Source organism: Columba livia, chromosome 21 (assembly GCF_036013475.1).
Source record: "Columba livia isolate bColLiv1 breed racing homer chromosome 21, bColLiv1.pat.W.v2, whole genome shotgun sequence".
NCBI classification, from domain to species: Eukaryota; Metazoa; Chordata; class Aves; order Columbiformes; family Columbidae; genus Columba; species Columba livia.
Genome location: NC_088622.1, coordinates 7,051,544 through 7,063,974, shown reverse-complemented (window position 1 = coordinate 7,063,974; position 12,431 = coordinate 7,051,544). Strand labels below are relative to the sequence as shown.

Sequence of the window (12,431 nt, the reverse complement as noted above, 5' to 3'; positions counted from 1 at the left end):
TCGACCTCAAAATAACATGTAAGCACACGCAGAAAAGCCCATCATGGAGTCCACCTGTAGGACCCACTTCTGCAAGGCCACGGCCATACCCAGACCCCCCAGCCAGCCCTGTACAGTCCCAGACTGCATGTACCTAAGGTCCCTATCTATACCCCAGGTACAGCCCAGCATAGCAACAACCCCAGAGGTCACAGTTCTCCCTTTACAGCTGGACTTGGGCTGGGTCAGTGCTGGAGCTGACCTGGGACCATCCAGCTGGGCTGGAGGTGGAACCAGGTTGTGGTGTCGGTGGGCTGGATGGGACCAGCACCAGGCCGGGTGCTGGAGCTGGAGCTGGGTCAGGACCCCACATCCTCCCTCCTGGCTCAGGGAAGGAGCAGAGGAAGGCAATGCAGGCTCCCTCCCTGCCCCCCATCTTGGTGGGACACAATGTTGACCCCTCAGGCTGCCACAGGGGTGGTCCAGCTCCACCTCGAGCTGGAGAAGACAAGTGGCAGCCTGTACCTTCCACAGACCACCTAGATGACCCCGTTTTTCCTCTTCCCAGCACATCACCAGCTCCTCTCCTCCTCAGAAACACCTGTCACCCCAAGGGATGATGCCACATGTCCCTCACAACAAGATTGTGTCACCACAAGCTTCCGCAAGGCAAAACCATCCCTTGTCACCGTGACAAGACCAGGACTGTCCACACTGGAGTGCAGCGCAGAAGAGGCTGCCCGCTGTGACTGCAGTGACCAGACCCATGGGGAGATGTCCTCCGGAGATGGAGAGGAGCTGCAGATGGATGCAGGGAGGACCAGCAGCCAGTGTTTGCCATCCCTGCCGAGGCGGAGATCTTGCAGCAGTGTTCAGCCACCGGCCAGTGCAAACCGAGCGAGCAGGCAGCACAAAAGCTCTGCCTGCGCCGCTGCACAGGGAGCCAATGAATACGGGCAGCAGAGAGAGAAACGCGCTTCATGTGCTGCATGGGAGGGACGGGCGGGGGAGCGGGGGAGGCGGCAGACAAAGAACAGGGAGATGGAGAAAAAGATGCAGGCGGGGAGCAGGAGAAGGTGAAGCAGAGAAGGGGGAGGATGGGGCTGGGGGGCGGTGAGGGGAGACACGTGCAGGGAGCATCTCGGCAGCGCGGCGGAAAGAAGCCGGGAAGCGAGCGGAGCAGCGGGACGGGAGGAGCAGGCAGCCGGCCCCCACAGGGCCCTGCGGGATCGGCGAGCGAGGCCCAGCAAAATGAAAATCTCTTAACCACACAGAATTGTTAACTGCCCCCAAATCCTTTTGTGCTGGGGCTGCAAGCTTAGAAGAGCTTAAGCTGTTAGATGCATGAACTTCCTCCATAAATATCCCTTGTGTGCGCTGCCGTGAGCGGGCTTGCGCTGTATTAGCCAGATGAAAAACCCAACGGAGAAGTGAGTAACTCCTTCCAGTGCCTTGCGGCTGCACCGAGCAGCCGGCATGGCTCGGGATGCCCCCCTGCACCAGGAGCCCTTGGCGGGGCCACGTCCCCTGCAGTCCCCGCCACATCCCGTTCGGGCGACCGAGCTGTGTGCGAGCGCTTCACCCTGCAAGCCAGCTCGGATTTGCTTTTGTTTTGCTTCTGGAAAGAGGCCCAGATTCCCTCCCACCCCTCGAAACATGAGAAAACCTGCCGGCCACATGTACAAGTGAGTCCCCCAAACCTGATGGCTTGTACGCTGCCTCTGCACGGACCAGGGACAGGACACGACAGGAGGGGGCAGGGATGCAGGACAGTGTCCTCAGGTCATCTTGAGCTGAGCTACGGAGGGGACTCTTTTCTCTGCCCAGCCAAGCTGGGGTGACCAGCCTGTCCCCTGTGGGGCTCACTGGGGAAGTTGGGGGAGGATGGGGATGCTGTGGCTGTCCTGCCAACCCACGGCTGGCTCTGCTCCTGGTCCCCACTCTTCTTCTGGGGCTGCTGGGGGAGAACGCAGCTTGTGTCCCAACCCAGCACAGCCCTGGGGTCCCATCGAGCCTCCGTCGCCAGCCCAGTGTAGGAAGGGGAAGGGGAAGGGGAAGAGGAAGGGGAAGGGGAAGGGGAAGGGGAAGGGGAAGGAGAAGGGGAAGGGGAAGGGGAAGGGGAAGGGGAAGGGGAAGGGGAAGGGGAAGGGGAAGGGGAAGGGGAAGGGGAAGGGGAAGGGGAAGGGGAAGGGGAAGGGGAAGGGGAAGGGGAAGGGGAAGGGGAAGGGGAAGGGAAGGGGCTGGGGAAAAGAAGGCAGGCAGCCACGGAGCCAGCAGCCCCACAGAGACGGCGGCTGACGGACACCACATGATTAACGACAGTGGGGAGCGCAGGGCCGGGCACACATCAACACCGGCTGGAGAAACAGCTGCCGAGGTACCGGTCCTCCCCAAATCCTGCTGTTACGCAGACAAAGAGGAGACGCGGCCTCTCCCTCCTGCTCGCTCCCTCCAGCTCGGCCCCTCGCTCCTGCCGCTCCGTTTTCCCTCCCGGCCCCGCTGGTCGGGCTGCAGGAACCCTGAGACATGCAAAGGGCCCGTCCGTCCCTCGGCTGGGCTGGCAGTGGGAGCAGGGACCCCTGAGAAACCGCGGCTGCAGAGCAAAGCGCCACACAGGGCTGGGTCTGCTCGGGAAAAAAAAACAACAGGCTGAGATGGAAAAGCTGACATGAATCATTTTGGCTTTCTGGTGTTGCTACGAGTGCTCCTCTTGGGTGTCGTAAAACACCCGTCTTCCCTTCGAGGCGGGGATCAGCCCGGCTGCCTTTCCACCCCACGCTGCAGCAGCACCGCCATGCTGTCCCCGTCCCCAGCCCCGGCCCTGCTGCAGCGGGGGGACACTTGGTCACACCGAGCTCAGTGGGCAGAGCCGTTCAGTGGGTCACTGAGGAGCAGCTCAGAGCACAGGTATTAAATAACACACCCAGCACATCAGGAGGCTTCACATGTGAGCAGCCCAGCCAGCAGCAGGAGACACGGTGCCCTCTCCGCAGGGACTGTCCAACCTGCAGTCCCAACCCAGTGCAGCCAAAGACTGTTCATCCCCCTCTCTGGTGTGTCCAGCTCCTCACCCCAGCACCTTCCCCATCCTTGTTTGGTGCCCCCAGCCACCTCTGCCCACAGCAGAAGAGGAGACGCAGCAATGCCCCCGGACACGTCTAGAACTGATCTCAGCGAAGCCCCCGCTCTGCTCGGCGCGTGCCGATGGTATCAAACCTGTAATGGGATTTTGATGTTCAGGCAGGACAGTGGGGAGAAGAGCCCATGGTTTGCTCTGTACATGGTGGAGCCACAGATTCAACACGCAGCTCTCAGGACCTCATTTCTCTCCCAGTAACCCCACGGCTCCTTCCCCTCCCTCCGCAAGCCCAGGTTGACTTTCCTTCCCCTGTAACTTCGGCACAACTGAGGAGGAGCACGGAGAAGGGTCTGGGCACGGTGCTTTAAGGGCGGTGGCACAGAGGCGCTGTGTCCGTAGGACCACACTGGCTCCATGGAGCTCCTGGAGTCCTCTTAGAACATCTACAGGGCAGCAAACCTCTGGCTGCTGAGAGGGCTCCAGGGTCAGGCCTGGACCAGGCTGGGAAGGTGAGTCTGGCCCGGAACAGCCTGTGACCACATCCCACCCTGGGCTGCTTGCACCTCACCAGGAAAATGCTGCAGACAACTTGCTCCCTCCCACAGCACCACCTTGGGATGCCTGCACCCCTGCTCCTCTCACCCCACACGCATTTCTGTTCATGACAAGGCACAGGGCACAAACTGAAGTGAAAACAGCCCTAGTATTTTAGGAGGTGACTGAAGACACCACGGCTACAGACACGTGTCCCTCCAAGACCTGCAGAGCATGGAGGGCACCAGGACAAGCTGGCAGCACTGAACCCCATGGCTCTGAGGACGCAGAGGTAACACAGAGTCTCTGCAACGGATGGATGTGCCCAGGGCAGGAATGGAGGATCTGGGGAAGGAGTCAGCGTCCACACACACGCTGCTCTCCCCGGCTCCGTGTGCTGCTCTCCCACCCCTGCCCAAGGAGGCATCTCATGGAAATCCCAGCTGCACATCCCGACTGGCACCACCGGCACAGCCCACGGGCAGCAAGGCGAGCGCGCAGAGCGAGACTGACGGCGAGCGGTTACCTCTGCAGACGGTCCCGTTCTCCACTGACTCATAGCCCGCCCGGCACATGCAGCGGCCGATGGGCACCAGCCACTCGCCATCCCCGTTGCAGTACAGCTTGATGGGCACGTCCACCTCCTCCGCGTTGCTGATGCACGTTCCCCGGGCTGCCACCAGCGAGGTGCTCTCTGCTCCCGAGAGGGTTTCTTGGAAGACAGCCCCATTCTGGATCACGCGGGGACACTTGCGGTAGAAGACGCGGACAGCAATTAAGGACATGCAGCCTCCATAGTCCTGGAAGGCCAGGTAGAAACCATTCTTGGAGACAGGCCCAAAACTGCGCACCTCAGTGTTAATCTTCATCACTCGTCCACCCAGGTCCACCTGCGAGAAGCTCTCGTCAGCAGCAATCGTGTCCACCTTCATCCAAGGATTCTCCATCCAGTTAGGAAAAGTCTTGGTGGCCGAGTCAAAGTCTGACTCAAAATAGTAAAGGTTAAAAGTCTCCTTACAGGAGCCTGGGACATTCGGGATGCTGCTGCAGTCCCGGACAGAAAACTTCATCTCCACGTGGATGCGGTGCGCTCCTCGCCTCCGGATGTACTTGGTCCGGAGCCAGTTGTTTTGGCTGGATTCAAAGACGTTGCACACCTGGTAGGTGCGAATTGTGTTCATGTTCTCGTCGTACCCGCTCACCTCTTCCCACTGCAGACAGGACACACAAAGTTAAGGGGCTGCATCGAACCCGTGCTCCCCCCCATCTCAGATACTCCCAGCCCCATCGTGTGCCAAGCAGGCAGGCTCTGCCCACACCAGCCGCCCCACACTGTGCCCCACACCATGGCCACTCCATCACAGCAGCAGCCCCATGGGCGCCCAGCACCTCACACAGCTCCAGCACCTCCTACACCCCCCACACCCACACACCTCCACACTGCACACCGGACAGGCTCCGTGCCATGGGGATGAGGTGGCACGAGCCCTCGGCAGAGCTTGGGGCCATCTCGGCGCCAGCAGCACCGCGCTCCCTGCCCGATTTCTGCTAAAGCATCTCTGCAGGGTGGCCGGGCACAGGGGGCCATGACCCTCCCCTGCAGCAGCAATGACCTCAGCAGGGGCTCTCGCCCGTGGGCTGCACCGCGCTGCGGAGCCTCCAGCAAAGCAACAGGATGCTGTTAGCAGACCCTTCCCCACCGGTGCTGCTACGGTTATAGATGTGGCAGACAGGACCCTCTTTCTCAGGAGTGCTTAAAACAGCCATAAACCCTCCTGGCTGGAGGAACGGGGGGGAGATGCTGGGACCTGGGCCCCGCTGGTTCAGCCTTGGGCCCCTCATGCCAAGAAAGGCCTTGAGGTGCTGGAGCGAGTGGAGAGAAGGGAACGGAGCTGGTGAGGGGCTGGAGCACAAGTGTGATGGAGCGGCTGAGGGACCTGGGGGTTCAGTTGGAGAACAGGAGCTGAGGGGAGACCTTCTGATCTCTGAACTGCCTGAAAGGAGCTTGGAGCCAGGGGGGTCGGGCTCTGCTCCCCAGGAACAAGCGCCAGGAGCAGAGGAAACGGCCTCAAGTTGCGCCAGGGGAGGTTGAGGTTGGATGTGGGAACAATTTCTTCCCCAAAGGGCTGTGGGGCATTGGAACAGGCTGCCCAGGGCAGTGCTGGAGCCACCATCCCTGGAGGGTTGGACAGACGGACATGAGGTTCTCAGGACATGGGGCAGTGCTAGATTTAGGTTACGGTTGGACTTCATGATCAAAATGATTCTATGGTGACCCTTGTCCCTGCCCCTTCAAGAGCCAATATGCTTTGCGGTCCTTCCTGCAGGTGTGCACAGGTCCCTGTCCTGGCTGTCTCAAATTGGACCTGTGGGATGTCCTGTGAGCTCTGGCACAACAGTAACATCCTTCTCAAAGAAACAACTTAATGTGACATATTTCTCCATGGGAAGCTCAGCCCAGCTCCCCACAGCCGACCAACCTCTGACTGGGGGGAATCTCTGCAGAGCTCGGGGCTGTTGTGACACCTGGTCCTGTCCTGCTCCCTGCCCTTTCCCCGGGCTGACTTCTTCCAAATCCTTCAGGGCTTTTATTGTCTCCATCCTTTGTGGGACGGGGAGACTTCAGGGCAGGTGATAAACCAGGCAAGGGCAGAGCTGCAGCCTGTAACCGGCCACCACTCTCCTGCCGTGAGCACAGAAGGGAAAGGGTCTTATTGGGGAGGAGAACCTTCCACTTGGCTCACCAGAGCGTCCTCCCCAGCCCAGACCTTTCTGGAGGGCAGAGCATCCCCTGTGCTGTCCCCTCCCCACCCGCCGCACCTCGTGACGCCGGCAGCACAGACCGGGGTCCAGCCAGCGTGTCCATGGCCCCGGCCAGCTGGAACGGCTTCTCATGCACTTGTTCATAAACCTGCTCAAGCGGAAGCCGAGCTGTTTCCCATGGACCTGAACCTCTGAGCACAACCCTGCCCTGCAAGCGGGACTGTGAGACCCTGGGCAGGGCAGCAGCACCGCCAGCACATCCAGCCCAGACCCAGCACCAGCGCCAGGACCGAGCCCTGCACAGGCCTAGCACCCCCAGCCCCTCGGACTGCAAACGGCCTCACAAGGGCAGCCAGGACTGCGGAGGGAGGCTCACGAGAGGGAAGACAGATTGCTCCTCGCATATCAAGGCTAACAGCCCAACAGAAGGCTGTCAGGGAAGATTCCCAAACAGCTCCAACCGCTTCTGACTGGCAGTGGTTGCAAACCTGCTGCCATGGCAGGGGGAGAAGGAAAGCAGCCTTGCAAAACGCAGGGGAAGCATTTGTTTTATTTTCCAAAAATAAATGTGTTGTGGCAGTGGAAAATTGAAGGATCTCCCCGTTTTTTAGGGCACCAGTTGGGAGGGGAATGAAAGAATCAAGGACAAGGCACAGGGAAGCAATTCCTTCCCCTGCCCTGGCCCTGATGTGGCTCCCCCCTGCCTGGACCGCTCTGGACACCCACTCTGGAACAGCGCATCACCCACCAGGACCCACGGGTGCCCGGGACCTGCCCCACCCCCACCCACACCTGCACAGCCCCGGGGAGGGCTCAGGACCAGGCTGAAGAGCTCAGCCTAGCTGGGCAGGAGCAGCACGTCGTGGTACCTGGGGATGAACAGCAGGGCACAAGAAGACCTACAAGCAGCGTGGGAGCTCTATGGCAAGGGAAAAAGCAACTGGTTGGGCTCTCAGCTCATTAATAATCACCAAAGAGCAATAAATAAACAGGAGAAGCATCCAGCAGCTTGTTTTTTCCAGGTGATGCTGGCTGCACCCAGCCTTGCCAGCACCAAGCCACCCATGGGTGGGATGCTCTGCCCTGTCCTGCCCGTGGGCACGTGGCCACGCGGGGAGCAGCGGTGAAGGCACCGCGGCATCGGCACCCACGACACGCACAGCGCAGTGCCGTGTCCCCCCAGGGACCTGCCCAGAGGTGGGGATAGGAGGCGATTCCCACCAGCAACGTTGGGGCTGCACTGGAGTTTCCAGACAAGCATCTCCATCCCGCTGGGGGCCCTGGGAGCACCCCAGGGTCAGGCCCAGGACCCCCAGCACCCTCCCGCATGCCCGCAGTGCTCGGGGGGCTCCTGAGCCCCTTTTCTCAGCTGAGAGAAAAAGTCACCCCCGTGCACCAGCCCCTGCGCTTCCTCGATGCTTAATTAGAAGCCTCTCCCTTTCTCCTCGCTCTCTAATTAACATGCCGGGAGCTCAAAAGAAGAAGGCAGCACAATAATACGGGGAGACGGCTTCCAGCAGGCCCAGGCCTCATTACCGCGGGGCTGGGGAGCCGGGAGCAAGGCGTGCTTTACATATGGAAACACCGCAAACAAGAAAGGCTGGGCCAGGAGAGAAAAAGACTTGACCTGTGCTCCCGCCTATTGTGCGCCCGTCATCCCCCCTCGGCGGCCGGGCCGGTGCTGGCGGGGCCGCGGCTGCGGGCGGGCGCGGGGCTTTATCATGGTGATGGGGACGGTGCTGGCAGCGCCCGTGCCCCAGTGCGGCGGGCCTGCTCGGGAACCGGGTTTAATCTCCTCAACAGAGGCTTTTCTTGGCCATTTATGTTCTTCTGCCAAGTCGGCTCAGGGAGGGGACTTGCTGTCAGCGCCAAGGTGAGGTCTGGAGAAACATCTTCATCCAGGGTGATGGAGGGGACGATGGAGGGGAGGATGGAGCTGAGCTGCAACCTCTGCACAAGGCGATGGGGAGCATCTCCGGGCTTTGTCTGGGCTGGATTGGGCCACCCGAGCCCGGGGGAGCAGGCTGGGGATGTCGGGCACCACAGCCAGAGCCGGCGGGATGCTCTGAAGCACCTCAATGCCCACGCAGACCCCGTGGGCCATGGAGGTGGCTGGGGCAGCGGAGGGGAGGGTGGGGGGGTGCAGAGGTGCGCTGCCTTGTTTCAGCTCTTCTTTAAAGGAGCTTGTTCTAGGTGGTCTTGGGATGTGGCTCAGGGAACTCTTGGCACAAGAGAGACAGTCACTGCTGAGCCACCCAATGTCCCTCCATGAGATGCCAGGGATGCTGGACAGTCATTTCAGGGCTGTGGGTGCAGCCTCACAGGCCAAAGCCTCCACATCCTTTTCTGCTGCAAGTGACAGGCAATGGGATAACATGTGAAATACTGGGGACTAATGGTGGTGGCCTTGGCATTTCATTACTGCCTCTCCCTGATTGTTAACTGGCTGCAGGCCAGCTTTATGGAAGGTATGATTTTCCAAACATCATGTTGGCCTGATGCTGTGAGGTGAGAGTTACACCCAACCAGCATTCAGGTTTTTTTTTTGAAGCATAACCTCCTAGAAAACTACTGGAAACCTCAACTGCCATTCTCTTTTGTGCTCTTCCCATTAGACTTTCTCACATGGCCAAGGCACTTTGCTTCAGCAGGTGACTTGTTGAGCCATCCCACCTGCACTCACGTGCGGCAGGAGACCCCAGGTTGGGCTCTGGGTGAAGTGACCGGGTAACTCACCCCCGAGGGAGGATGCACCATCCAGCCCAGCTCTGCCGTTGCCGTTGTGGAGTCCATCAGCGTCTCTGCGGGAGGAAGGAGAAACAAGGAGTCAATGGCCACCGAGTCAACACCCCGAGGCTGGCAAAGGGGAAGGGGGTGGAGAGGAGCCAGAACCGGGACGGGGCCACCGAGCCCGCACTGCGCCGTGCCGCGGGCAGATCTCGGCCTCTCCTCCAGATCGGCTGCCCCATCCATTGCCCATTCCTCCTCTCCTGCAGTGCAGAGGGATGTGCTCTTCCACCTACCAGCCCAGATGGACTTTCCTCCTCAAAATCCAGGACCAGGTACCACAGTGCAGGGCAGCTCTGCTGCTGAGAAACCCTGAGAGGGTTTCTTCTGTCATCTCCCAGTTTCTTTTGCAAAAGCAGGGTATTTTTTAACAGCGTTTTGCACGGTAGGCAGAATCCTTGGTGATGCGGTAGCACACGGGAAGGAACAGCACTTTTGGGACTTAAAAGCACTAAAAAATTAAACCAACACTAAAGCAGGTTTTCCAGGCAATTTAGGTTGAAATAGGTCAGGCGATGCTACCGCTGACCAGCGCGGAGCAGAGAAAGTCTCCCTAAGCCACACGGGCAGCAAAGTCTCCTTGTCCTGTCTACAGCTCATCACGCTTCCAGCACTGAAGTTTTTTGCACCCCAAATAGCTATCGGTTGGCCTAACTACACTGATGCCATGAGAAGGGATGCTTGGGTTATGGTTCTGCAATACTTGGGTTAATGTTGGTAGGTGTTCCCCATGCAACACGGGAATGGGCCCGATGGCCCCATCAGAAACACACTGGACAGACACTTCCACGGGTGTAACTGTCCTTCCTCCAGGTCTGTGGTCGCACGCTCATTACAACACAGGGATTTTTCTGCACCGTGCTCAATGCTGATGTTTTAAGAAAATAGGACAATGTTCCAGTGTTTAGGAAACGGGGTTTAGAAATCGCACCCATAGGTTTCAGCACGCCAAGGCTGGGCTTGGGAAGAGCATGGCGGGAGCTTGTGGGACAGACGGCACAGGGCAGCGTGCAGCCCGTGGTCCTGCGGCTGAGACCAGGGTGATGCCCACAAAAGAAATTACATCCCTCTGCTCTGCAGGGAGAATGTGAACCTGCCCTGATGTCAGCACTGCACTCGGGATGCCAGCTGCTGGAAAGCATCCATCACCACACACGCGAGACACAAACACTAAATCAAGCTTGCAGCTTCACTTTCCCTGCCCTCCGAATGCCGTCCAGCTTTAGGGCTCCACAGCTCTCAAGGCAAATCACAGAATCACAGAAGCCCAGGCTGGTTGGGCTGCAGGAGCTCTGCAGATCCCCAGCCCAGCCCTGCCAGCGCAGGGTCACAGAGCAGATCACACAGGTGGGTCCAGGGGGTGTGAATGTCTCAGAGCAGGAGACTCCACACCCGCTCTGGGCAGCCTGGGCCAGGCTCTGGCACCTCCCAGCAAACAAGTTTCTGCTCATGTCCAGATGGAGCCTCGTGTGCTTCAGTCTGTGCCCGTTGCCCCTCACCCTGGCGTTGGGCACCACTGAACAGAGTCTGGTCCATCCTCTGACACCCACCCTGAGATATTGATCCATTGATCAGATCCCTCTCAGCTTCTCTTCTCCAGCTCAACAGCCCCAGCTCTCTCAGTGTCTCCTCATCACAAAGATGCTCCAGAGCCCTCAGCATCTCTGTAGCTCTCACTGGACTCTCTCCAGTAATTCCTTGTCCTTCTGAAACTGGGGAGCCCAGCACTGGCCCCAGTTGTGCAGATGGGGCCTCCCCAGGGCAGAGCAGAGGGGGAGGAACAACCTCCCTGACCTGCTGCCCACACTGTTCCTCACACACCCCAGGTCCCATTGGCCTCTTGGCCACACGGGCACATTGGTGACTCACGGTCAAAAGCAGCTTATGCACAAGATGCACCCCACCCTGTGCAGCCCAGGGAGAACATTCAACCCGCAGAACCCCAGTGCTGTCAAGATCCCCAGCCACCCTCCTATAACCCAACAAGCTGTACCAGTTCCCATGGCCACAAGGATGGAGAGTTAGTGGCTGTAACCGTGTCCCACTGCACCGCACCACCAAAAAAACAAGCACCCTGCCCCAAATCCCCAGAAAGCATCTCCCCCTTCTCCACTTCCACTGCACTGAACAAAACTAAAGGAGGAAAAGCTCGGCCTTGAGCAGGCCCGTCACCGAAGAGACGAGCCCGGCTGAGCACCGGCCGCGGTGCAGCACGTGGGCTCCCCGTCCCATCCGCAACCCGAAAAGCGCCTCGGCACAGCGCTCCCTGCACCTACCGCTGGCACTAAATCATTTTCAACCCGTGGGCTGTTCGATCCTCCTGGTTACAGCCAGCGGTTTCCAGTTCACAGGAAACCAGGATTTCAAACTTTGGTTCTATTCCAAGAGTAAAAAGCAAAAATAGTTCTGTTCAGATTTTCCCACTAGGAAGAGCTCTGGAAAACAGCTCGTCCAGAAAGTTGTCATTCGGATTTATGAAATTCCTTTTTTAACTGAATACTTGTTTACATAGTTCCATAATGGTGTTTATTTTATCAGAGTATCTGGCTTTTTCATTAAAACACCAGTGGCACTTTGATCTGGAAGGAAAACACCATTTTTCACGCAGTGCCAGCTAGAAGCTTGGAAGAAAGACTTAAAATTGTTACTTTATCTCAACTATCAATGACAGGGACGTGTTGTAAGGATATTAACAGCAGTGACTATCATGTAAAAGAAGACACACTATAAAACAGTACAAATAATTCCTCAAATAAAGATAATATTTTGAAGCATTTTGCAATTTTAGAAATCTTTTATTTAAGGGGAACTCGATGTGATGTCAATGATGTTCTGCAGAGCCCCACGGCCCGACCCTCGGCTGCAGAGCCGCCTGTCCCCTTGGAGATGAACACCCATCCCCTTGGAGATGAACACCCGTCCCCTTGGAGATGAACACCCGTCCCCTTGGAGATAAACACCCGTCCCCTTGGAGATGAACACCCGTCCCCTTGGAGATGAACACCCGTCCCCTTGGAGATGAACACCCATCCCCTTGGAGATGAACACCCGTCCCCTTGGAGATAAACACCCGTCCCCTTGGAGATGAACACCCGTCCCCTTGGAGATGAGCATCTGTCCCCTTGGAGATGAACACCCGTCCCCTTGGAGATGAACACCCGTCCCCTTGGAGATGAACAACCGTCCCCTTGGAGATGAACACCTGTCCCCTTGGAGATAAACACCTGTCCCCTTGGAGATGAGCATCTGTCCCCTTGGAGATGAACACTCATCCCCTTGGAGATGAATA

The 12,431-nt window shown here is 58.4% G+C and overlaps 1 protein-coding gene and 1 long non-coding RNA gene across 5 annotated transcripts in view; one reads left to right on the top strand and one right to left on the bottom strand.

The window, feature by feature from the left end:
- EPHB2 (EPH receptor B2) overlaps positions 1-12,431 on the bottom strand; it is a 144,510-nt gene that overhangs the window by 92,164 nt on the left and 39,915 nt on the right. For all 4 annotated transcript variants that reach the window (XM_065038196.1, XM_065038198.1, XM_065038197.1 and 1 more), the window contains exons 2-3: positions 9,092-9,156; positions 4,119-4,803 (exon numbers count right to left, since the gene is read on the bottom strand). In XM_065038196.1, coding sequence (XP_064894268.1) covers positions 4,119-4,803; positions 9,092-9,156 — 750 coding nt within the window. The remainder of the gene's footprint in view (positions 1-4,118; positions 4,804-9,091; positions 9,157-12,431) is intronic.
- On the top strand, positions 8,066-11,919 carry LOC135575981 (uncharacterized). Its single transcript, XR_010467510.1, has 2 exons — positions 8,066-8,228; positions 8,971-11,919. It is a non-coding gene; the product is annotated as an uncharacterized LOC135575981 (long non-coding RNA).